The following is a 26817-nucleotide window of genomic DNA, read 5'->3' as shown; positions in this document are numbered from 1 at the left end:
GCAGACTTTGGCCAAAATACATTGTCTTTTACACTGTCAGTAAAAGTGGTCTGAGGCAGACTTTGGCCACGAATACATTGTCTTTTACACTGTCAGCAAAAGTGGTCTGAGGCAGACTTTGGCCAAAATACATTGTCTTTTACACTGTCAGGAAAAGTGGTCTGAGGCAGACTTTGGTCACGAATATATTGTCTTTTACACTGTCAGAAAAAACCACAAACACTGTCGGCAAAAAGCACACTGTCAGCAAAAGTGGTCTGAGGCAGACTTTGGCCAAAATACATTGTCTTTTACACTGTCAGGAAAAGTGGTCTGAGGCAGACTTTGGCCACGAATATATTTTCTTTTACACTGTCAGAAAAAACCACAAACACTGTCGGCGAAAAGCACACTGTCAGCAAAAGTGGTCTGAGGCAGACTTTGGCCACGAATACATTGTCTTTTACACTGTCAGCAAAAGTGGTCTGAGGCAGACTTTGGCCAAAATACATTGTCTTTTACACTGTCAGGAAAAGTGGTCTGAGGCAGGCTTTGGCCACGAATATATTGTCTTTTACACTGTCAGAAAAAACCACAAACACTGTCGGCGAAAAGCACACTGTCAGCAAAAGTGGTCTGACGCAGACTTTGGCCACGAATACATTGTCTTTTACACTGTCAGCAAAAGTGGTCTGAGGCAGACTTTGGCCAAAATACATTGTCTTTTACACTGTCAGGAAAAGTGGTCTGAGGCAGACTTTGGCCACGAATATATTGTCTTTTACACTGTCAGAAAAAACCACAAACACTGTCGGCAAAAAGCACACTGTCAGCAAAAGTGGTCTGAGGCAGACTTTGGCCAAAATACATTGTCTTTTACACTGCCAGGAAAAGTGGTCTGAGGCAGACTTTGGCCACGAATATATTGTCTTTTACACTGTCAGAAAAAACCACAAACACTGTCGGCGAAAAGCACACTGTCAGCAAAAGTGGTCTGACGCAGACTTTGGCCACGAATACATTGTCTTTTACACTGTCAGCAAAAGTGGTCTGAGGCAGACTTTGGCCAAAATACATTGTCTTTTACACTGTCAGGAAAAGTGGTCTGAGGCAGACTTTGGCCACGAATACATTGTCTTTTACACTGTCAGAAAAAACCACAAACACTGTCGGCAAAAAGCACACTGTCAGCAAAAGTGGTCTGAGGCAGACTTTGGCCAAAATACATTGTCTTTTACACTGTCAGGAAAAGTGGTCTGAGGCAGACTTTGGTCACGAATATATTGTCTTTTACACTGTCAGAAAAAAACCACAAACACTGTCGGCAAAAAGCACACTGTCAGCAAAAGTGGTCTGAGGCAGACTTTGGCCACGAATACATTGTCTTTTACACTGTCAGCAAAAGTGGTCTGAGGCAGACTTTGGCCACGAATACATTGTCTTTTACACTGTCAGCAAAAAGAACACTGTCAGCAAAAGTCGTCTGAGGCAGACTTTGGCCACGAATACATTGTCTTTTACACTGTCAGAAAAAACCACAAACGCTGTCGGCAAAAAGCACACTGTCAGCAAAAGTGGTCTGAGGCAGACTTCGGCCACGAATACATTGTCTTTTACACCGTCAGAAAAAAGCAAAAATCCAAACGAACTTTCTCTGAATCACCCATGCTCCAAGTGCACTTGATCAATAATCATCAGAAATAACCTCCGCAGGTTTTCTTTTACTGAAGTTTATCAGCTAAGGACAGAAAATTTACATTAATCAACTTGATCAGCCATTGATCCATTTGCATTTAGTCTCACTCTAGTCTCACATCCTAATAGCTCTTATATGCTCTTTCTCATTAATCGCAACTTTGCCAGTGGTCTGAGGCAGACATTGGCCACGAACACATTGTCTTTTACACTGTCAGCAAAAAGCACAAATCCAAGCGAACTTTCTCTGAATCACCTATGCTCCGAGTGCACTTGATCAATAATCACCAGAAATAACCTCCGTAGGTTTTCTTTTACTGATGTTGATCGTCTTAGGACAGAAAATTTACATCAATCAACACGATCAGCCATTGATCCATTTGTTTATTGCATTTAGTCTTACTTTAGTCTCAAATCCTAATAGCTCTTCTATGCTCTTCTTCATTAATCCATATTTCTTCAAACCCTTCTTCTTCTCTCATCTTTTGAACACAGCTGGTGCCTTCATCCAAAGAAGGAAAGAATATCACAAGACTGGTAATTTTCGGTTATAGTATCTTTCTCATGGAACTGAACAGCTAGAAGAAATCTTAATACTGTGTCAAATGAGAGAAGGAACTACAGCAGACTCCAATTCAAGAGAACTTCCTCAATGACTTCCTCAACATGATCTTAATTAAGGATGAGTTATAACAGCGTATAGGATGCTAATTTGCTTTTAGTAGTACTTCCTGATTGCACTGTTAACTACTAAAAGTTCCCATCCAACATCTGTCAAAGTGGCTACTTTGGCTGTACCTTGTCATAATAGTGACTAAAAAAAGATCCCCAAGCAAAGCTATATACGCCATGGCAGACACGAAAGAGATACTAAACTCGATTTTCAATTTCCATAGTATTAATAATCACCAAGCACAGATGACGCTCAAAGTAGTGTATGAAAAATATCTCGTTTCGAATTTTGCCTTCCCATCACTTTTGGACACCAGTTAAAATTGCTTACTCTGCTGTAACTCAAACTAACGATTATAGCAACTCCAGCAGAACTGTAGGAAATTGTAACAGACTCCAATTTAAGAGAACAGTCAATGACTTCCTCAATATGATCTTTCTGTGGTTAAGGATGAGGTGTAACAGCGTATAACATGCTAATTTGCTTTTAGTAGTACTTCCTGATTGCACTGTTAGCTACTAAAAGTTCCCATCCAACATTGGTCAAAGTAGCTACTTTAGCTGTACCTTGTCATAATAGTGACTAATAAAGACCATCAAGCAAAGCATTATACGCCATTGCAGACACCAAAGAGACATTGAACCCGATTTTCAATTTCCATAGTATTAATTAATAGTCACCAAGCACATCTTACGCTCAAAATTGTGAATGAAAAATATCTTATTTCGAATTTTGTCTTCCCGTCACTTTTGGACACCAGTTCACATTAATGATCCCATGATAACTCTATTGTAGCTCAAACTGATCATGTAATAGTTTGATAACAGATGAAAACAGCCTATGCAAAATTGCAAGAAGGTATAATTACTGACCAATATTTGCCTAAGGGAATCCTTTGTCCTGATCTTCTCGGAAGCCCCCAATTAACCTTTGTAGTGTTCAGCCAATACTGGAGTTTGCTTGTCCAGTGTGATTTTTCGATCTTTCTTCAGTGTATATTTATAAGTTTGAAAATGTTCGAAAACGAGCAATCATAAAGGGTGAAGGGAGGGTTCCATATCATTATCTACTTGGTAAGTTCAAGCTCACCATATTGGCTGAGAGAAGGAACCTCCTATGCCTTCATTTCGGTACCAAGAACCTATCTGTTCCTTGATTACGTTCCATCATCCCCGAACTCTACCTTCCCGCCCGCAACAGACCTTCCCGTATAAAATCCCAAGAAATCCCTAAACTGACTCCCATCCACGCTAAGCATGAAAGATATCGGAAGAATTTTGTTCAGTTTTGTTGACTTATACAATAGCCAGGAAAGATCGTCATTAATTTTATTGTTATCTATTTATTTTTTTATTTTTGACTTTCTAACTAAGTATTGACTAATCACATTTTTTTACGTATTTTCATTAATTTAATTGTTATTCATTTAATTTTCATTTTTGACTTGTTGGTAAAATTCTAGTTAATTGACTTCTTGCTATCTCAGAAAGGGTTTAGGTTAGGAAAATGAAACTTTTAGGCATGGGTCTACAGGTTAAATGTCCTGGGAAGGTATTTTAAAGTACCCACCTCTACTCCTTCTCCCTCTAGAGGGCCCTGAAAATTGCCTGCATAACGGGTCTAAACCTATTGAAATTTTGACAAAACAACATTTTACCTTAATTTTCAGTTGCTAGTTGCTTTTTTTCTGCCTTTAGTTCTGAAAATGCAATTCCTGTTATTTGAGTAGAATTTTGAGCCATATCAATGTTGTTGTTTTTTTTTCTAAATTTAAGAAATGTATTTGCATAGGCTAACTTTAAAACCTTATAAAATAGAATTGAGCAAAGTTATGAAGCTGAAAACAATTTTGTTATTCTTCAATTAAGCAGAAGATCTATTTTGCAAGGTTTCACTTTTATTGCACACATATTTTTAAAGGTCATCAAAGGTCAGGGCCATCTAGAGGGAGAAGGAGGGGAGTTAGTTGCTTCAAAATACCTACCTGGGACATACTGTAGTCTGTAGATTCATCCTTGAAAGTTTCATTTTCTAAACCTTAACCCTCTCTGAGATAGCAAGAAGTCAATTAACTAGAATTTTACCGACTTTTTAACTATATGTTGACTCTTTTATGTTTGACATGAACGTCAAGTTCTTTCGATGATATATATATATATATATATATATATATATATATATATATATATATATATATATATATATATATATATATATATATATATATATATTTACCAGTGCTTGTTTGACGTAAAATTCAAATTCGGCAACCATGCTGTGATAGAAATTTTAAAATAAAATTCTATTCTATAGAGTAATGCTTAGTCAATTAGTTGGTGCTGCAGTGAGTTATTAGTAGTAGTAGTAATGCTTAGCCTACATGCTTATTTCCACGCTAAGGGGTCCCAACACACCTTTCTTTAGAAAGGTCAGAAGACTATGACCAAAAAATACATGTAATGAACAATTTAGGTCCCATCTTCTCTAAATTTGAACTGTATTTGTCTATGTAAATATACCTCGTCGTGGCCGAAAAAGGGCCACGCTGCACATGAAACTCGCAAAAGGGCCACGCAGCACATTTTCATGCTGCACATGAAAAATTCCAAATGAGAGAAAAAACAAGCTTCGCATGGGACCAGTCTTGCTCAACAGCTTATTTAGGGAAACATCTGCAATAATTATAGCCAGTTCCTGAAACACATGGATTTGAGCTATTGAGTTATTGAGCTATTGAGCTTTGAGCTGACATGGCTTTGAGCATGGCTTAAATGCGCTCTAATAATTACCCCCAGAAGAGCCAGTTTTCCCTATTTCCTATTAACTGAAACTATCTTTCCAAATGCCATGAACGGATTACTTTCTAACTTATTTTCAAATAAAGAAATGTGTGATACATCCTTTTGTTCTTAGCCTGACAACATGCATAACCAAACTTCTGGTAAAATTCTAGTTATTTGACTTCTTGCTATCTTGGAAAGGGTTTAGGTTAGGAAAATGAAACTTTCAGGGATTGGTCTACAGGCTAAAGTATGTCCCGGGAAGGTGTTTTGAAGCAACTACCTCCACTCCCTCTCCCTCTAGAGGGCCCTGAAATCTGCCTACATGAAAGGTCTATACCTATTGAAATTTTGACAAAACAACATTTTACCCTAATTTTCAGTTACTAGTTGCTTTTTTTCTGCCTTTAGTTCTGAAAATGCAATTCCTGTTATTTGAGTAGAATTTTGACCCACATCTATTTTTTTTTTTCAAAATTTAGGAAATGTATTTGGATATCTTTAAAACCTTATAAAATGGAATTGAGCAAAGTTATGAAGCTGAAAACAATTTTGTCGTACTTCAATTAAGCAGAAGATCTATTTTGCGAGGTTTCACTTTTATAACACACATATTTATAAAGGTCATCAAAGGTCAGGGCCCTCTAGAGGGAGAAGGAGTGGAGGTAGTTGCTTCAAAATACCTTCTCGGAACATACTTTAGTCTGTAGATTCACCCCTGAAAGATTCATTTTCCTAACCTAAACCCTTTCTGAGATAGCAAGAAGTCAATTAACTAGAATTTTACCCAAACTTCTTAATGTCGACATTTTCCCCGCAAACGACTTTGTTACTTTACCAAGGCTCGAGTAATAAACTTCACCCTTCCGCTCCTACTGTCAAATGATATTTTCTGATGGTCAATTGCACGAAGCTTGATTGTTACCCTCCCTTATAATTATGACTTTAGAAACTGTTAATATCAAGAAAAATAATGAAATTTCGAAAAACAAACCTTCCTTTTTTCTTCGCTTTTTCTATATCAGTGACACGGAGATTAGCCGCTGCTTTATTTATCTTGAACAAACTCTTCTTTCCTGAATTCGAATCAGCTGGAATCAGTGTGGAGAGTAAAGAGGTACTGGTCTTCAAAACGGTTGGTTTGTTAATTCCTGAAACTGAGCATAAGCAACTTGTAGCAAAATCATAAGTTATATATGGCATTCAACTCCTACTCTTTTCATAAGGAAATTGCTTGAAAACCTCTAATAGAGTCTACTAAGACTATTACCCATAAATCAAGACTGTATTTAGGGAATTTGAACCCCTCCACTAAAAAAATGTTGCCTAACTCGTAAAAACGTTATAAAAATGCTTATAAACAAATTTTTAATAGTTTATCTGTACCCCTCCCCCCGAACAAAATCCTGGATATGACTCTGCCATAAATACAGATCTTGATTGAATCATTGAAGTACCAAGGTACATATTAAAGTACCATATTAAAAACATATATAGCACCTAGACCCATCTTATGTCTATTCATAACAGAAAACATTTTTAAAAGAAAATTTTCTATTTGTTTCAAAACTATAAAGCATTGAAGGCAGTGCCACATTGTCATCAGTGTTGCCATGTCGAAGCATGAAAACGAGTAAGTAAATTGAACAAATTCACCTGAGCAGATTCAACAACAACTACACCTTCATCAGAAAGCTACTCCTTTTCAAGCATTTGGTCCATTTTTAGCTCATTTTTGCTACTTCGTCATATTTCTTATTTTAAAGTTGGCTCATGCTGCTACCAAAAACTGCATAACTACATACAGGGTCTTTTTCAGTAAAAGTTAATATACTGATTTCGTGGCTCTTTGAGGTTTATATTACGGCTCTTTAAGATATATTATAGGTCTGCACAACTGCATTTTGAGATATATTTCGTTAAAAATTCCCCATTTCTTCTGATTTTTTAAGATATATCATGGCTCTTTATGATATATTATGTCCCTTTACTACCAAAACTGCACAACTATATTTTGAGATCTATTTCATTAAAAATACCCTAGTTCTTCTAATTTTCGTTCTTCTAATCTTCTAATTTTACCAAAAACTGCATAACTACATACAGGGTCTTTTTCAGTAAAAGTTAACATACTGATTTCGTGGCTCTTTGAGATTTGTATTACGGCTCTTTGAGATATTTTATGGCTCTTTAAGATATATTATGGCTCTTTAAGATATATTATGGCTCTTTTCTACCAGTAACTGCATAGGGTTTTTTTCCTTAAAATTAATATAACGATTGTTCCTTGTCGGTTTTAGATATATAAGGTTGGATAAGTTTCCACTTAACCAAGTCGAAAAATCGGCTTTCATTTTCACTATCCTTAGTACGACATTGCTAACCTACTTTTTTTGTGCCTGGAGCCCAAAGGCAAGGGACTAAACCCCATTATGAAGATTTCACATCAGCAACATGGTTGCTCTCCAAGGAAAATCGCAAAAGGGCAATTTGCCCTTTACGTAAAGGGCAAATCGCAGCTAGTAATAAATGAAAATTTTAAAACGCTTTGTAAAAAGTGATGATAAAAAAAAAAATTTGCTAGACATTGAAAAATTTTATAGTATAGTAGGTATGCGCTATTTTGAGTCAGAGCATGGAGATGCAAATAGAACTTTCAGGTAAAGCTTTATTCTTTTTAGAGGGGAGACTTAGAATTTTGTTGTATGGGGGAAAAGGGGGAAAATTACTTCTCTCCAGTCCTCACAAAACAGTATTCACTACAGGATTTTTATTCTTTTTTTTTCCTGTAATCCAAAAGGATATTGGCCTAAGTAAACATAATACTGGTAATTATAATGTTTTACTGCAGATTAAAAATTTGATTTTCATGGCATCCACCCATGTTTTCAAGACATTCCAAGCCATACCGGTATCATTTATTGTCAATTGTTTCATGAGATCTGTTCAAACACTGCTGGTGTAAACCTGCATACTTTTCAGTTTCAAATCCCCTGTTACATATTACCCTCCCTCCTGACCGCACTCCAGGCTAATTACTCAATTTATATTCAAGCTATATTTTTCAATAGTATTGGCCTTTCCTTCTTTATTATTTTTCACTTCAAAGGCTAATTGATTGGTAGGACAAAATACTTGTGGTACATTAAAGACTAGTGCGAATGTTTATAATGGGAAGTTTATTGATCTATCAAGGGGGGAGGTGGCTTGAGGGAAACAATACACTTTTAGGAATATGTTTTCAAAATCTTTGAAAAGCGTTTTCTACTGGAAGACAATAAGGAACAAGGTGTCCCTTTAAATATTTGTAAAAAATAGAAAATTTTTGTTTTTATCCTTTACCCAGCTAAGTAATAGGGAAAAATGTAAATTTACTGTTTGGTCAAATAGGCCTATTATATCAATCAGCGCTAGATCCCCGAAAGCAATGAGTTATAATAAGTTAGCAATCAAGAAGGTTAAATATGAAGGGTAGTAGCTATCCAGAGGGAGACATGCTAAAACAAAAGGAGAGGCATCCTTAGATTGCTATTTTTATACTCATTTTTTTATTACTTGGAGTCCCATTTGTGACAATACAGCTTGCACCCTGGCGTTTCCGTGTTTAACTTTAGGATATATAGGTAATCAAACTAAAAGAACAGGTCTAGAGCCAAGCAGATCAAATGTTACTGCTACTAGTAACAACTCACTGCAAGACCAAGCTGCCTGAGGCCAATGCAGCTACGCATGCTGGTCCTCCATCCCAATCCATTCAAAATCTCCCTCTTTGCACCCTCAAAGAATGTTCCCATTCACTTTGACTCTTCCTTTATGACATCCTCCTATCCCATACAACGAAGATCTGCCTTCTGTTTAGCCCTAGACAGTTGTCTGGAAAGGACAATCTATGGCAATCTATCATCCTTCATCCACAGAACATGTCCTAGTCATTTCAACCTTTCTTTCATTATAGCCCTAGAAAGCAGGATTGAACCACATTTGTTGTACAGCCTGCTGTTGGAAATATGGTCAGTCAGCTGATCACCAGGAACAAACTGTAGGCAATTTCGCTGGAAAACATCTAGTAAACCTTCATTCACTTTTTGGAGCACCCATGCTTCAGAGCTATATTTGACCACTATCATCACTGTACCTTCCAATATTCGAGTCTTGGTTTGCAGACTTATCTTTCTGTTCTTCCAAACTTTTTTAACTGTGAAAAACACCCTGAGCCTTGGCTATTCTACTTTTAAAATCTTCACTGCTCCCACCATCTTAACTAATAATTCCACCATGGTAAGTGAAGCTGCCAACCTGATCAATCTTTTCATTACCCAATGTCACCTTTTCATCTTCACTTATTCCTAGCCTTAGTTGCTTAGCCTTCTTAACATTAATTTTCAAGCCTATTCTAGTACCCTGAACTTGCAAAACCTCTAAAAGTTCATTCATTTTGCTCACGCTTCCATCTAGGATGCTTTAATCATCAGCATAATCTAAGTCCAGGAGAGTTTTTTTCTCCTCATTTGATTCCATGGTATCCCATTGCCTTTCCTGTGCTCCATAAGACAAAGTACATCAAAATGATCTGCATAAAGGGGATAGAACACAACCCTGCTTAACTCGCGATTTAGTACAAAACCAGCTGCTAACCTCATTTCCTACCTTAACCACAGCAGTATTATTCTCGTACATAGTACTAATCACTTTAATGTATTTGTCTGGTATACTGTATAAAAATAAGACCTTTGCTAAAGCTCTTTTATCAACAGAATCAAAGGCTTGCTCATAATATATAAAACTGAGAACCAGAGAGAGTTTGACAACTAGTTGACACATCCTCTACCTTTTCCAAAACCACACTGTTCTTCTCTTAAAACTTTGTCTACAGAATCTCTCAGTCTAAAAAGTATAATTTCACTAAGCAATATGCTACCTACAGATACCAGACTAATGCCTCAATAATTACAACACTAACTCTTATCACCTTTTTTATAAAGCAGTTTAATTAAGGTTTTCCTAAAATTTTTAGGTACTTCTCCTTTTTCAAAAATCATATTCATAATCTTCAGTAACTTATTCTTAACTTTAAAGCTACCATATTTAAGAAACTCATTTACAACACTATCAGCACGCAGAGTCTTTTTTTTTAATCTTTTTAGTACTGTTGCTAATTCTTCTTCACAAAACAAATCTTCCATCACATCCAAGGTATTAAAAACTTTTTCATTTATCTCTATATCTTTTCCTGCAACTGTATCTTGGTTTAGCACATTATCAAAATGTTCTGCCCATCTCTCTTTAACTATTTCCTTATCACTAATTGTGGCCCCATTCCTATCTTCAACTGGGACAAGTCCAGATTGACTAATCTCTCTCAATTTATTAACATGCCAGTACAATACTTTACTATTATGCCATCTAGCTGCCCATACCCTCTGCAATTTTATCCAAGGCCTCCACTTCACACCTCCTTAGTTCATATTTTAATGTTTTCTCCACTTTCTTTACATTTCTTTTGTTTTCATATGATCTATCACTCAGACAATTCTTGTACAAACCCCTTCTCCTCTCTATTAAACATAAAGCTTTTTCACTAGTATTCTTAACTGCAGTCTTAACTTTCTTCCTGACACACCATCAGCAACTTCAGAAACTGTTTCTCTAAAATTATTCTAACCATCTTCCACATTGTCAAATTTTAAACTCTCAAGGTTTATTATAGCATCAATAAGGTCTGCTGTCTTACCATCACATGAATACCAAGTCAACTTATGGGCCATTTTATGACCAAACACTATTTTGGTTAGAACTAGGTTGTCATACCTACAAAATTGCAAAAACCTGTCACCACTGCTGCTTTCTTTCCCTACACCAAATTTGCCTAGGCTACAATACCATCTGTCCCTATATCTACTGACCTGGGTGTTAAAATCTCCAAATAAAAATACCATATTTCTACCTGGGACACAGTCTGTTTGCTCCTGTAACTTTAAGTAGAATTTATTTGAGTTTCTAGTATCTCCATCAGTTGGTTCAACAGGGGCATATACTACAATAACTGATACCCTGAACATTTTTATAAAATGAGCAATTAGTATTCAATTATTAATACCTTCCCAGCCTAAACAGGACTTAGCAGCTTCCTTATTCATCATGAGCCCTACCATCTGTCTATGTACCCCACCCTTTCTGCCTGAGTGAACAAATTCTATATCACCTAATTTCATGCTCAGTCAAATATATCACTTAATTTCATGTCAGTCAAAATATTAATACGATAGTCATTTTTTAACGTTGTCACATCCCAAGTTCTAATTTTGTCACATTCCAAGTTCTAATTTTTATACCCTTTAAATCATTGAAATTATTTTGGCCTCAGGAAAGCAATTATCCTGGATAATAGTGGAGGATAGGGATCAACATATCTTCTCAAATCTACAATGAAGCACTTAAGCCAGCTTAGACCTGAACAACAAGAAGTCCCTGGCAACTCCAGTATGAATGGAGGCTTTGGGTAATCCTGGGCCCATCTTGGTCACAACATGGTTTTTAGCACTTGGTGATGCTCTTCTATCAACAAGAGTCAAAATCCTGCACAGAGAGTCCCAAGCCTATTACCTCTTACTCATTATATATTCATGCCTACAAATATTATGCTATGACAGGAAGGCAGTCCATAGTAGATAAATTAGCTAGGAAGAGGTTTTTCAGTCCAAAAACGCCCATCAAAACATACCAAGCCTGGATGAACTATCCATCAATCAGAATCCCATGCAAATGCTGTGTTGTTTACTAGGCCATAATTTCCCCAAGGAGCACCACTCCTCAAGTGCAAATAGAGTTGACTGCAAGGTCCCCAGTCTTAAAAGTACCCCAAAAGGGTCAAGGCAGCCCTTTGCAGAAGCCACTGTCCATAGATCTGGATCTTACACCCTGCCACAGTTGTCCTCCTATAGAGACCCTCCCACAATGGTGTTCTGTGTCACCTTGTAATTTAAGCCATTACTGGGAGAAAGTTTGGGACATGGGACATGTCCTCATGGACATGTGTACACACCAGTGTGTGCTGTTGAGTGTACATTTGAGGACCCTTCTTCCTCCTCCACCTGTATTTATGGCCCTGGGCAAGAGTGCCCTAGTTTCTATTATGGACCCCCAAGGACAATATCCCTTCTTGGTCTGTGCTTCCTATGGAGGTACTCTACAAATCTGTAGGGCATTCCCCTATTGCAACCTGGGGATGCAATGAGTGGCCTGGGGAGGGCCCTTAGGAGCAGTAGACTGATAAAGCTTCTTTATTTGGGGGGGGGGGTAAATATCTTAAATTATATTTGGAAAATGTTTATGTGTGTTTATTGAATAGTACATATTATCTCCATAAAAATAAGTAAACTGTATAGAATTAAAAAGGAACAGATATTACAGAAGATACAACCAAGGGCTGCAAATTTCTATCCTTTCACTTTTCAGCTGGTCCATAGTAATCAGAAGCTTCAAAATATAGTAAATATATAGTAATCAGAAGAAATAGTAATAAGAAATATAAGATAAGAAGATAAGAAATATATAGTAATCAGATTGCAAAATATAGTAATCAGAAGCTTTAAAATATATCAAACCCATAGAAAATAAATAATTTAAATTATAAAAAGTAACAGGAACAGACTGTGAGACCCTACTTAATGAATATGTTGTTTGTATGTAAGAATCTTAAGTCAAATCATTTTACAGGGTAAATGTTTTACAAATGCTAGATGTTAGGCTTCACTTCATAATTTTTGACTGCCTGTGACTTTTGCAAATCAAAACCCATGTTTTGTATGGGCAGAGATACTTGTTAATAATTCTGAATGTTAGTTCAACATTGGACCTTATTTTACTCCAAGTGCAAGTTAAGGTAAGAAAACTCCAAGGACATCCTGTTAAATTTATACATATTCACATAATTAAGCTAAAAAGACATTGAGTACATAATGCAATGATTCTTTTTAAGCATTCAAAATTCAATATCCACTACTGGAGCAAATTCAATTTTAAGCTCTTAAAGGAACTGAAAAAAAAAAAACAGTAACTAACAGTAAGAAAACATGTTTCTAAAAAAACTGTCCAGCAAGAAAAAATTATAGCAAACCATATAACTGGCTTTTGTATATAGTGAATATACCACTTGATGCCTTTTTTATGCTATTTACAAATATAACAATTGCTTCTACCTCAAATTCAAATTTAAACACATTTTGAGCTCTTAAAAATGACCTAAATATGGGGTATAAAAAAGGCTAAAAACATTTGTCTCAAACTTTAAAACATTGATCTCAAACTTTCTGTTTCATTATAAATCTATTTCTTTAATGTTATATAATTCACAAGCACTGATTTTCCAACGTTAATTTGGATAAATTAACTTTACCAATGTTATGGCATTTTCTTCTTTGCACTGAGAAAATGTAGTATTATTTTGTCAAAAATGGCATGGAGAAAACATAGTATTATTGGGTCAGAAATAATGGATAACTTGTACTTTAACTGAAAATTCATCATTTTTAAGAGCTTAAAAAGTGCTTAAATTTAAATTTGTGGTAAAAGTGACTATTATATTTGTAAAGAACATAAAAAGGCATCAAGTGGTATGTTCACTTTATCAGTAAGTTAGTTATATCTACTGTCATAATTTTTTGAAAATTTGTCATTTTTAAGTGCTTAAATATCAATTTAAGGTAGAAGCAATTATTATATTTGTAAAGAGCATAAAAAAGGTATTAAGTGGTACAATCACTTTATATGAAAGCCAGTTAAATGGTTTGCTTTAAATTACCTAAAAAAATTGCCATTTATAGCTGATTCAGAAATGGTACTTATTCTATTAGCTTATATTATAAACTACTATGTTGAAACACTTGCTAATATGTGAATAAGGTGGAAATACCATTCAATGCTTTTGTTTATGCTCTTTCTGAACATGACAATTGGCCTAGCTACCTGAAGAGAAGGAAAGTTGGAACAGAAGCCAACCAGAACCAGCAACCGTAAGTTCTGACTTTAGTGTATGTGTTACTAATGTTGACCAGTTGCCCAACAAAATTGATGAACTAAAAACCCTAATTGACTCAAAAAAGTTCGATGTGATCTTACTGACTGAAGTCTGCCCTAAAAACAGTAGTAAAAAACTTCACGATTCCCATGTGAAAATCCCGGGTTACCAAGTTCTCTCAAATCTGTCGTCCCAGGGTTGCAAAAGAGGAACACTAGCCCTCGCTAAAGCAGGATACAATACAAAGATAATTGATGTTCCTCTCCTTTGCCCCTTTGTTGAGGCAGTTTGCTTTGATCTATGTGTGCCAGGGAGCCATGAGTCAGAGACAGTCAGAATCGGATGCATCTACAGAAGTCCCTCAGCCCCATCCCAAGTTGTAACCGAACAAGCAATAGCAGAAATAATATGCACACTAAATTCGAACCTCAAAGGACATCTGCTTATTGCCAGTGATTTCAACCTTCCATCTATAAACTGGATAAACGGTTTTGGATGTGATGCCACTCCAACCAAACAAGACAAGCAGCAGCCTTTCCTAAATTGCCTCAGTGAATTGTCCCTACACCAGATAGTTGACCAACCAACTAGATACAGATTGTTTCAGCGCCCAACAACACTTGACCTGGTTATCTTGAATGACAAAAGCTTAGTTCAAAGTATTGATTACTCACCACCCCTTGGTAAAAGCGATCACCTAACTATAGAGCTCATGCTGAAAGTGAAGGTACTTAAGAACAAGCTAGTCAAAAAGTGTTTTTTGACTACATTGCTATTCAAAATGAATTATCCACTACAGACTGGCCGAATGTACTAAGTGGCACAGTTGACGAACAATGGACCAAATTCAAGGGTGTTTTGCTGAAAGCTCAGGATGCCCACACAAAGACCAGTTTCAAACCAAAACCTAGATCCCTCCCCTACATGACAAAAGACATCAAAAGAGAAATAAACAGGAAAAAGAGGTCATGGAAAAAGTTCAGGCAGTCAGGAGACCTGCAGCAACACACAAAATTCACCAAGGCACGAAACAAGCTGAGAAACCTCACCAGAAAACTCTACGAAAATCTGGAGTCCAATCTTGCCAAAGAAAGTAAGACAAATCCTAAAAAATTCTGGAATTATGTCTCTAGCAAGAACCACTCCCGTCGAACTATCTCCAGACTGGTGAAACCCTGTGGCACTACTGTAACCAACATAACTGATGTAGCAAATGAACTAAATAGGCACTTTGCTTCAGTTTTCACTTGTGAACCGGAAGGCCCCCTGCCAAACTGCCTGGGTTATGAAGCCCCCACAACGATGGAGCAAGTCAGCATCGACCCCTCCAACATCCTCAAATGGCTTCAAAATCTTGACACAAATAAATCAGCTGGACCAGATCACTTACACCCAAGACTACTGAAGGAACTGGCAACCATCATCGCAGGACCACTGTCTGACCTATTCCAAAAGTCTATTAATGCCAAATTTGTCCCATCTGATTGGAAAACTGCTTTTGTGACCCCAATATTCAAAAAAGGCAGCAGACTTAAAGCAGAAAACTACAGACCTATAAGTCTCACATCAGTAGTCGCAAAAATCCTTGAAAGAGTGGTCAATAATGCAATACTGGAACATCTGAAAGTCAACAATATCCTATCCCTAATCAGCATGGGTTTCAACCAGGAAAGTCAGTTGAAACAAACTTACTGGAAACATATGACATCATTACAGATTTGCTTGACAAAGGATTGCCAGTGGAGCTAGTTTTACTAGACTTTGCTAAGGCCTTTGATAAAGTCCCACACAAAAGGCTAAGAGAAAAGCTTACTGCTGCCCAGTTACACCCCAACCTGGTTGATTGGCTTGTGGACTTCCTGTCAGGACGAACCCAGAGTGTCAGGCTATTTGGTGTTGGAGGTGAAAAGGTCTTTTCTGAGCCCTGTGATGTCATCAGTGGAGTACTGCAGGGAACTGTTCTTGGTCCTACACTGTTCAACATCTACATCAACAACATATTCAGCAAGGTGGAAAACAACTTGTCTCTCTATGCTGATGACTCAAAGCTATTTGGAGCAGTGAATGTAAAATCCCTGCAAACAGATGTCCAGAAAATCCAGCTGTGGGCAGACAAATGGCTCTTATCATTCAATATAAGCAAGTGCAGCACACTACACTTTGGATCCTCAAACCCATGCACCCAATACCATATGCATGAGCATGCCTCCAACTCCGATTCACCCATCAAGACCAGCACAGAGGAACACAACCTTGGGGTCATCGTTGACAGCCTTCTCCAGTTCCATGCCAACACCATCAAGAGTGTGTCCCAGGCCAACACAAACTTAGGTCTGATCAAAAGAACAGTTACCAGCAGATCCCCACTAGTTTTCCTGAAACTTTACAAGGCACTAGTCAGACCCATTTTGGATTTGGCATGTGCACTGCCTTCTCAACATACAAAGGAGATGTCAGGCTAATTGAGGGAGTCCAGAGGAGAGCAACCAAGGCCATCACAAACCTTGGAGACAAACCTTATCAAGATCGTTTACGGGCTCTCAACCTCCCTACCCTCATGTACTGGCGCAACCGTAGCGACATGATGATGACCCGCAAATTGCTGAACTCATCATATGCCAAGATCCTGCCCATCCACCCAGGCCCCCCACAGTGCACCAGAGGACACTCAAAGAAGCTGTTCAAGCAGTCAGTCAGAACCAGGGCCAGAAAAAGTTTCTTCACCAACAGAGTCATCAACCCCTGGAATGAACTGTGCAAAGCAACAGTGTCAGCCCCACCCCCAAAGCATTCAAGAAGGCAATGGATAAAGAGTGGGCCACAAAAGACTGGAAGTATGAGTGGGACATTCCGTCCTGCTCATACCTGCTATGAGACATCACTGATTCAACTCAGGAGCATTCAACAGATCTACAGATCTTAATTTGCTCCAAAGTGCAAATTAAGGTAATTAAGGTAATGTGTAAAGAAAATAATACTTACTTCATAATATGCAGAATCATCATAGCTAGTACACTTTGCATTCAGCCTCACTATACTTCACCATCAGTCCCCCTGATGTACAAATATAAAGCCTAGCCCAATTGTCCTATTCAGGAAGAGCATAAACAAAAGCATTGAGTGATATTTCTGCCATTATTCATAGGTCAACAATGTAAACTACCCTAAACTTGGCAAATTATGTTATAAAGTACAAATTTACTACTTATAGCTTAGCTTATTCTGAAACTTGATATAGGATAGCCTAAGCTAATGAAAATGATAAAAACATACCTAAAGGTTCACTCTTTACATTTTTAAAGGAAAGCAGCTTCTTAGGCGGCTTATCAGTATTCTTTTCCACTGTTAATTTTTTTGGAGTCTCACTTGGCTCAGATTTGACTAGACTACCATCAAGTTTTGGCTTTTTTGAACCAACTTTCTCAATTTCACCTGCCTTATCTTCTTTAATTCTACTCCTTTTATTTAAGTTTCGTGAATCCATATTGAGCACTGATTTATATAAGGATCCTTAGTTTCCTTTGTGTTTATTGTCTATTTTATAAAGCAGTCCTTGGGCTAACTAAATCGGCACTGACTATGAAACATGAATATCTAAGTTTGAATGATTCATTGAAAGCGCCATCTAATTTTCTCAAGAATTATTTTTTAGTCTTTTCCTAGAATCAAGGTTGCCAAAGGGACACTTTTAGTGCTTTTTTGACACTTTTTCACTCTGGGTAACACCGTGCCACTATTGGATGGGAAAAGGCAACTTTTTGAAAAAAAGTACACTTTTTGGCATTTTTCAAAGTCAATATCATATGTATTTATTTTCAGTTTTTTCTTAACTGCAACTGCTTTCAATTTGTGCTTTGTGCTTTTCAGGTTCGTTTTCGTCTTAGGGATTTTTTTGTCCTATCCGCACTACTTTCCTTTTGAAAAGCGCAAAAATTCAAACGGGCTAAAACATGTGGCTCGCTCAAGAGTTTAGAAAAAGTTTTTTTGATAAAAAAACAAGATATCATATAACTTCTGGTAAGTAAAAGCTTAAGGTCTTTTATGACTTTTAGTCTACAGGATTATGCAGAGGTGCAGCCTGGATAGTTCTTAATAGCAAACTATCTGATTTACTGCTGCTTAATCATTTTTTGAACAAGGGTGAACCTCAACAGGTTCTTCCCAAAGTCAGCCTAATGGACACACGATTTTCATTTTTTGCGTTTTTTTTGGGGGGGGGGTCGACAAGGGACCAGGTCCAAACACACAATAAAAATCTAAACAAATATAGCCTACTGAAATAATTAGCAGGTTCTCACACCATGTGATTGAGGCACCTATCTAGACTTTCAAATATACTGGAAAAATGAGCAGGTTCTCACTCCATGTGACCAGGGGACCTATCTAAACTTTCAAATATACTGGAAAAATGAGGTTCTCACTCCATGTGGCTTGGGGAGAAATATCCAATTTTTCAAATATACTAGAAATATGAGCAGGTTCTCATGATAGCAAAATGACCCAGTACTAGTACTAGGGGGCCCCTAAAGTGGTTCCCCTAAATCATCCCCAAGACCCTAAAGCTATCCCAGGCATCCCTGGGACCACTCTAAGGCCCTTTTGAGTGCACTGGGACTGCAGTAGGGTCTCCCTAGAGTGGTTGTAGTTTCCCCTAAAGCAACCCCAGAGCCCTAGAGCCATCCCAGGCCCCCTGGGACTGATTTAGGGCATTTTTTGGTGCCTTGGAACTGCTCAGTTGCTCCTACTGCAGTATTAGGTGCCCCTAGTACTAAAACCAGGGGCACTAGGACTGGTCCTGGGTTCTCCTGGCACTAGGACTAGGAGGCCTCAAAGTCAGTCCTGCTCTAGGGCCCTTTGAATGCCCTGGGACCACAGTAGAGTCCCCCTAGAGTGGTCCTAGTTTCCCTTAAAGCAACCCCAGGGCCCCAAAACTATTTCAGGCACCCCTGGGACCTTTTTAGGGAATTTTTGGGTGCCCTGGGACTGCTCTAGTGCCCTTATAGCAGTCCTAGGTGCTCCTAGCACTAGGACTAGGACTGGTCCTGGGTTCCCCTGACACTAGGACTATGGGCACTAGGACTAGAAGGCCTCAAAGGCAGCCCTGCTCTAGGGCCCTTTGAGTGCCCTGGGACTGCAGTAGGGTCCCCCTAGAGTGATCCTAGTTTCTCCTAAAGCAACCCCAGGGCGCTTATGAGAAAACTATTTTAAGCCTTTTTATGTCAACTTTTAAATTATATTGGCTAATTTTCTAGGAGGACACTAAAAGTGTCCTTTTTTGCTGAATTTGACACTTTATGCCCAAAAAGTTTTGGCAACCCTGACTAGAATGGGGAACATCTTTAAAGCAGCCCACTTGAGCTTGAGTACTTGAGGGAAGATTGGAATATACTGACTGATGCCCTGAGTACCTCTGGAAAAACTAAGGTAAGGCTACTTTTTTTCATTTATCATATATAACAAGCTCATATCCACAAAAAGGCAAAATTTTGATTATTTTTTCTGAACAGACTGATCAAGGGTGCCTGCTTATTTGTTTGTTTTTGTATTGTGTTGTGTTTTTTGTTTTTCCAGGAGTGAGCATATAAAACCCATGATCCTGGAACACTGGGAGAAAGGTCTTTTGTGCAGAAATTAGGAGTTCTAGTGGCATTTTTAAAAAGCAAAGTGATTCTGCTACATTATAAGATAAGACTATGTTTTTTTTAAAGCTATTGTGTGCTCTAATAGAGCCAAATTTGCTTCATATTTCCAACCAGCAACAACCAAGACACAAGGGCAACACAAAATTAAAAATTAATAAAATAAGAAATCAATCAAAAATATAAATAGTCAATACAAAATTAACACAAATTAGTAAAATATAAAATAACAAAATTCACTGTTCAAAATCTAAAAGGAAATTTGTGGAACTTAGTTTATATATGGACAATTAAAAGAAGTATTGGGCAAACAACTAGATTAAAAAATAAAGCTCAAATAAGCATCACAAATAGGTGAAAACAAAATTGGAATAGAAATAAAATATAAATTATATTCTGACCTGGCATGTGTGCAGGCTCCCCCCACAAAATCTTGTGTTTTTTATTTTCCCTTTTTTTATACTTCTCTGAGAATAAGTGTTTTGAAAGATTTGCCCCCCCCCCTCCCCCCCCCCAAAAAAAAATAAATTCATGCATATGTGCCTGATTGTGACCATACAGCATCAACTAAAAACTGAGAGATGAAGGAGTTGATTTGGGTTCAAGACAGGTATTAGGGTTTGCAAAAAAAGAGTGATGAAACTTTTTTGGAACCTCTTGATAAATAGCAGGAATTGGTGAGTAAGTTGGGATTACTAAAAAGGCTAAGCAGGAATTAGGGGTCTAGTGGGTTGTGTAATTTGGGGGAAATGTCTTTATTATGGGGGTTAGAAATGGTGGACTACAAAAATGTTATCAGATATCTGGTAAAACATAGCAAAGTTATAATGTGACAAAAATACTCTTATTTGAAAAAGTAGATGTCAAATCACTGATCAACTTCACAAACCACTCAACTAACGCAAGCGTATCACAACTGAGAACACTGTACCACATGTCTCACATAGTATAGATGCTTTATTGAAGATACCATAGTATAGATACGTTTTATTAGATAATGATATTAACTTTCGTTCACTAAAAAGGACTTGACAAACTTTTCTTGTTGCATTAAGGCATGGAATGATAAAAATTGCTTAGGTAGCAAGTTCTTATCATTCCTAAATTTGGTCAAACAGGGAAAGAGTCATTCTTTAATTAAATCAAACAACAAAACAAGTTTATTGAACTAAAAGTAAGGAGCAACATTATAACCCACTTAACATTATTAGATATTATGACATTGAGGTGTTTAACTTGTTTTACCAGTATTTCAGGTGGGATAGGGACTCAAAAATAGGAGTAAAAAGAATTTTCCCAAAGAAAGCAAAACAGCAATTAATTACAATTACAATCAATTAAAATCAATTTACAACTTTGGAGAAATTGCACAATGAGCTTCCCAGTTTCAGATGCAGTAATGCTGCACAGTGGCACATTTGGTCCTAATGATACACCTTTTCAGTTCAAAAAAGACAATCAATATAGACAGTTCAAAAAAGATATTATAGATATATAGCTATTTGTAGATAATGGGATGCATAGAAATTTATTTTAAAGCTTCATCTAACTAAATTGATTCATTTGAGACATAACAAATTATGTACAGTAACGTGTAGATGTGCATGAGCTGTTGTAAAGGAGGGCCAATTGATAGTTGTGCGGGTTGAGGAGTGTGGCATAAAAAGTGTGTTTTTTTTTGTATAATGAAGCTTTAACATTAATACAAAAGGGGCTTAGGGAGGGCATAAAACTTATCTCTAATCTATACTAATTTATTTTAATAGTTTTTTGGGTGTTATCAGGTAAATACCTTTCCTTTTTCCTTTTGTAAATTTCTTATGTATGAGTCGTCCCTTTTACAGCTGGGTTTTACTGGGTTTCAATATATATTTGACTTGGTTTTGATACAGAGCACCATCATATAATGGGGATGTTTTGTTGAGGAGATGGTGACATTACCATCTCACATTCTAAAAATACCCTTCCCGGTCTCTTTGCACAGCCCTTGTATTCTGGTACTAGAGGACATTCTTTGAAGCTCTTCATGCAGCGTTCCACGAGTAGACATAGAAGCCACTTCTTCAGCCAAAGAATCATCAATATGTGGAACCAGCTCTCTGAAGAAACAGTTTCTGCTACTTCAATTGACATGTTCAAGTCCCACCTTGATAGGGAATGGCTCTGCCAGGAGTTCCTTTACAATTGGGAAGCTGCAGAATCCTCCACAAGAGTCTAATCTAACAGCCACAATCTACACCGAACGAATTCTTTTTTTTCTCATGGAGCATCACAAGGATGGATAATCCTTATATCGCTCCAAGCTGCGATTTAAGGTAATTTGAGGTAATTACTGGACAATTTCAATAATGATCACAAATATACAGCAGTATTGAGGATTTTCAGCATTAACTTCCTTAATAGCTAGGAACATCTGGATTTCCTTAATTCAAGTATTTCTTCTATCTAGTATAAAATTAATTCTTACATTTTATCCATGGTTAACTGATAAATCTGTGACATACATCAATAATATATCTGCAGACAGAAAGCGCCTCAAATGTTTGTATGCTGGTCTTTTGTTTACTGGTGGATCAGACTTTTTTTTCTTTTTTTTGTCAGTAAAATAAATTATTCCTACACAATGACATATAAGAATGATCAAATAAATAATAATAATTTTCAAAATAAAAATAACTTAAGAAAGTCTTAGAAGGAAAGGGGAAGACAGATTTTCCTCCAGTGTTTGTGAAAATAATTGATCAGCTGCGTATGACATTTTGTTGCATTGGTTACAAACATATTGAATAGAACATATCCTCTCAGGATACATAGAAGGGATAGTACTAAAATCACAAAGAAAACAAGCATTACTCAGGGTCTCTTAATTTCTATAAGCCGTAATAATGAACTAAATAAAATGTATTAAAGTGAGCCATCTGTTATTAATTTTCCGTAGTTTCAAAATTGTTGGAATATTTTAAGTTATATAAAACAGAAAGCTGAAACATTTATATATGAAGAATATAAGTCCCTTCAGACGCATGATACAACCAATGAGAAAAGCTGATTAGTGCAAGGGGAAAAGTGTTCAAACGGTGGGGGTAAAATTTTTCTTAAAAAGCACAGATAACATGCACTTGTACCTGCAAAGTCTCTAGACCAAGCGTATTTTTTCCCTAGTGTCTTCCTCTTTTGTGTTACTTTTATACAAAAAATTACTTGTGTTGGATAAAATTAACAGTTCTGGATAAGAACCACCAAATCTTAAACTTTTCACGTGTTTAACAGTTGACATGCTTTGAACTTTCGAAACGCTTGCTCATTTTTGCTGAAAGGCACGCGAAAGACCAGTGGGTACTATAAGGATACTAAAAAATTCCTAACCGTTAAACCGATTGGTGCTATAAGAAGAACCAAACAGTTTTCCCATGGTAGTCATTGGTTTTGGGGCATTCCCCCTTGCGTCTGAACAGGCTATTTGCCTGACTTGAAAAGAAACAGAAAACATTAAATTTGCTCTGGGGCTCAAAGAGTAAAATATACTATGCAAACTATTATATGAAAATATTATATACAATTATTATATTATTTGCACTAATAATATTTGCATATAATTTTATATGCAAGTAATATGCACTAATAATTTGCAAACTATTCAATCAACCCAAATGATTTGGCCAGTTATTTATGTGGTTATATTTCTAATGAAGGTGAGAAACTATGTGAAGATGCTTGGAGAAGAGTTAAAGGGGCTCCTCAAAACAGTTCAGTCCAGAATTTCAGTTGGTTAACCCTGTCAATATAAATGACGTGGAAGAAATTCTTAGTGGGATGTATTGCAATTCAACTGGCGCATATAGAATATCACTTTTGAATATCAATTCTGTTTTAGCTTTTATTGTGTCAATCTTGTTTCACATAATTGAAAATTCAATAAAAATAAAGAGTTTTTCTGCAAAATTTTACAAAGTAATTCCATTTCATTAAGCGGGTAAGAGATTTGAACCTTCGAACAATCTCAATCCTCTTTTTTTTCTAAAATAAATGAAAAAGTGATTGAATATATACCAACTGATTACGTTGAAAGTAATAAAATTCATGAAAATACTCAGTTTGGTTTTAGTAAAGAAATGTCAACTTAAATGGTCACTGGTAAACTTGTTGACTGGGTAAACACGCAGTTTGAGGTGGGTCTGATTCTTTATTCTTATATTGAAAGGAGGGTTTCGATACAATTGACCATAGACAGTTATAATTTACGCTTATAAAAATGGTTGTAACTGGAAACCATTTGACATAATTTGAATCTTATTTGAATATGAATCAAGTTATGATGAGTGGGTCTTTAACTTGTTGCTATGGGGATACCATCCAGATTACCACATGGCTCAATACTAGGTCCTCGTTTACTTTTAACACTTACTGATCAAATATTCCTTGCTGGCTAATATGGTCCTTTTTCAGATAATACACTGATACTTGTGGCTGTGCCATCAAGGTAATGAGCTTCATCTATAAAAGTAAAGAGACATTTGTGAAAAGAATACAAAGGAGCCAAGTACTTAGTCTTGTGGAGGACTAAGTAGGCTTGTGGAGGACAAAGTCGGCTAATACATAATTTATCTCCAACATAAAACACTGTAACGATGTTTAAAGACGTAGCATGTGTTCATGAAACAAAAAAAAACTCCAGATTGCTTGAGGGGTAGCCAGAAACAAACTATGAAAGGCAAATAAAAGGCATCATAAATCATAGCATCACGGTCAGTTGCACAGCTTAGATACCAATGCAGTTATGAAAACTCGATTTATTTTTGGGACACAGTGCGTGGTAGCGATGCTAGCGGCTGGAGACAGGAAACTGGCGGCACAGCTTAGATAACCAATATTGGTATCTAAGCTGTGTATGCAACAAAACAATGGCATCGTATCCCGCCTATGGTATCGTAGTACGATCTACGCATTGGAGCGCAGGCTTGGAGGAGGCGCCAAGTTCAGAGCTCTGTACCAAAAGCTTCTCATGGGCAAGATATGAGTATTCTTAACTGTATATTGGCATCTAAGCTGTGATCAGTTGTTTCTTAAAAGGGAAAGATTAGACTTTCGACCAAATCAATCCCGATCTCAGCTGAGACGTTGATCTACGTTTTGGTGAAATGAGAAAGGCATAAATAATTTCTTAGACTACACTGCTTTTCCATTTACGAACAATTAAGCAAAGAGAAAACAGGTTTTAATTTTGACAAAACAGTGAACAAAAAATAAAATATAAAAACAAAACTACACTTTAACTACAAAAATAAAAAATATTCCGAATATTTCGACCCTACGTCCGGATGCCTTTCTCAACGGAAAAAAATTTACAAATGACAAAAAAGAAGAAAAATGTTTTGTTTATAATCTGAGTTATTAATATTTATTTGTTTTTTTTTGTGTGTGTTTAGTTGTCGTGTTTTTTTTTTATTTGTTTTTTGTTATGTTTAAAAAAATATTTTTTCTTCTTTTTTGTCGTTTGTATTTTTTTCATTCTTTTTTGACGTTTGTAATTTTTTTTTCGTTTAGAAAGGCTCCCGGACGTGGGGCCGAAATATTCGGGATATTTTTATTTTTTTTAGTTAAAGTGTAGTTTTGTTTTATATTTTATTTTCTGTTCACTGCTTTATCGAAATTAAAACCTTTTTTCTCTTTGCTTAATTTTTCGTATATGAGAAAGGTATTGGATGATTATATTAAACGGGCAGACTTCAGCCTCTTGATGTTAAATTAAATTTAAACTGAAAGTAAGGAGTGATATTAAAACTTAAAACGAACAGAAATCACTCCGTATATGAAAGGGACTGTTCCCTCCTCAACGCCCCGCTCTTTAGGCTAAAGTTTGACTCTTTCTCTCAACTCTACTTTTCAAAACAGTAAAAAACTTTAGCGTAAAGAGCGGGGCGTTGAAGAGGGAACAGTCCCTTTCATATACGGAGTAATTTCTGTTCATTTTAAGTTTTAATATCGCTCCTTACTTTCAGTAAAAAAAAACTTGTTTTTTTATTTAATTTCTAAACATTTTTGAATTAATGCATGTTTTGATTTTGGCTCTCCGCACATGAATAGTTAAAACGTAATTTGCATATTAATTTATTTTTTTGGCTAAATGGCTTCCTCATAGTTTTGATCGGACGATTTTGGGAAAAAAGGAGCGGTGAGTAGGCCTAGTTACCCTCCAACTCTTTGGTTATTTAAAAAGGCAACTAGAACTTTTCATTTTTACGAACGTTTTTATTAGTAAAAATATACGTAACTTACAAATTAACTTACGTAACGAACTTCTATATTCGTATGTTTTTATTACGTATATGAGGGGGTTCATTCCCTCGTCAATACCTCGATCTTTACACTAAAGTTTAAATTTTGTCCCAATTCCTTAAGAATGACCGTTGAATCACAAAGGCCGTAGAATTAATAATTGAAATTAATAAAATTACTTTAGAGTACAGAGCGAGGTATTAAGAGGAGGTGAACTCCTCATATGCGTAATAATTTCTGTTCGTTTTAAGTTTTAATGCTGCTCCTTACTTTCAGTTGAAAAAACTTTTTCATGTTCTATTTTTCATTGTTCTTTAAAAAAAAGGCTAAAAAATCCTGCGCCTCCTTCATGGAAATGGTTTTCCCCCTTGACAAATTCCTCCAAGGAAAGTTCCCCCCGCGTAACCCGTCCCCTCAACCCCTCCCCCAACCAAAAAAATCCCCCTGAAAGCGTATGTACACTTCCCAATAACCATTACTATATGGAAACACTGGTCAAAGTTTGTAACTTCAAGCCCCTCCCACAGGGACTGTGGGGGAGTAAGTCGTCCCCAAAGAAATAGTTATTATGTTTTTCGACTATGTTGAATAAAATGGCTATCTCGGAATTTTGATCCGGTGACTTTGGGAAAAAGATGAGTGTGGGAAGGGGCCTAGGTGCCCTCTAATTTTTTTGGTCACTTAAAAACGGCACTAGAACTTTTAATTTCCGTTAGAATGAGCCCTCTCACGACATTCTAGGACAACTGGGTCGATACG

At 36.6% G+C, this 26817-nt stretch overlaps 2 protein-coding genes across 2 annotated transcripts in view; one reads left to right on the top strand and one right to left on the bottom strand.

Moving 5' to 3' along the window:
- Positions 1 to 17769, bottom strand: part of LOC136039158 (uncharacterized) — a 49299-nt gene extending 31530 nt beyond the window's left edge. Inside the window, exons 1-2 of the mRNA XM_065722663.1 lie at positions 17417 to 17769; positions 6122 to 6284 (exon numbers count right to left, since the gene is read on the bottom strand). Coding sequence (XP_065578735.1) covers positions 6122 to 6284; positions 17417 to 17627 — 374 coding nt within the window. The 5' untranslated portion in view covers positions 17628 to 17769. The remainder of the gene's footprint in view (positions 1 to 6121; positions 6285 to 17416) is intronic.
- Positions 17770 to 19548: 1779 nt separating this feature from the next.
- The window catches only part of LOC136039157 (arrestin homolog), a 49885-nt gene continuing 42616 nt past the window's right edge, over positions 19549 to 26817 (top strand). Inside the window, exon 1 of the mRNA XM_065722662.1 lies at positions 19549 to 19567. The gene's annotated coding sequence lies outside the window, so the exon portion shown is untranslated. The remainder of the gene's footprint in view (positions 19568 to 26817) is intronic.

This window comes from Artemia franciscana, chromosome 19 (assembly GCF_032884065.1).
Source record: "Artemia franciscana chromosome 19, ASM3288406v1, whole genome shotgun sequence".
Classification (NCBI taxonomy): domain Eukaryota; kingdom Metazoa; phylum Arthropoda; class Branchiopoda; order Anostraca; family Artemiidae; genus Artemia; species Artemia franciscana.
This window is presented reverse-complemented; position numbering and strand designations above follow the sequence as displayed.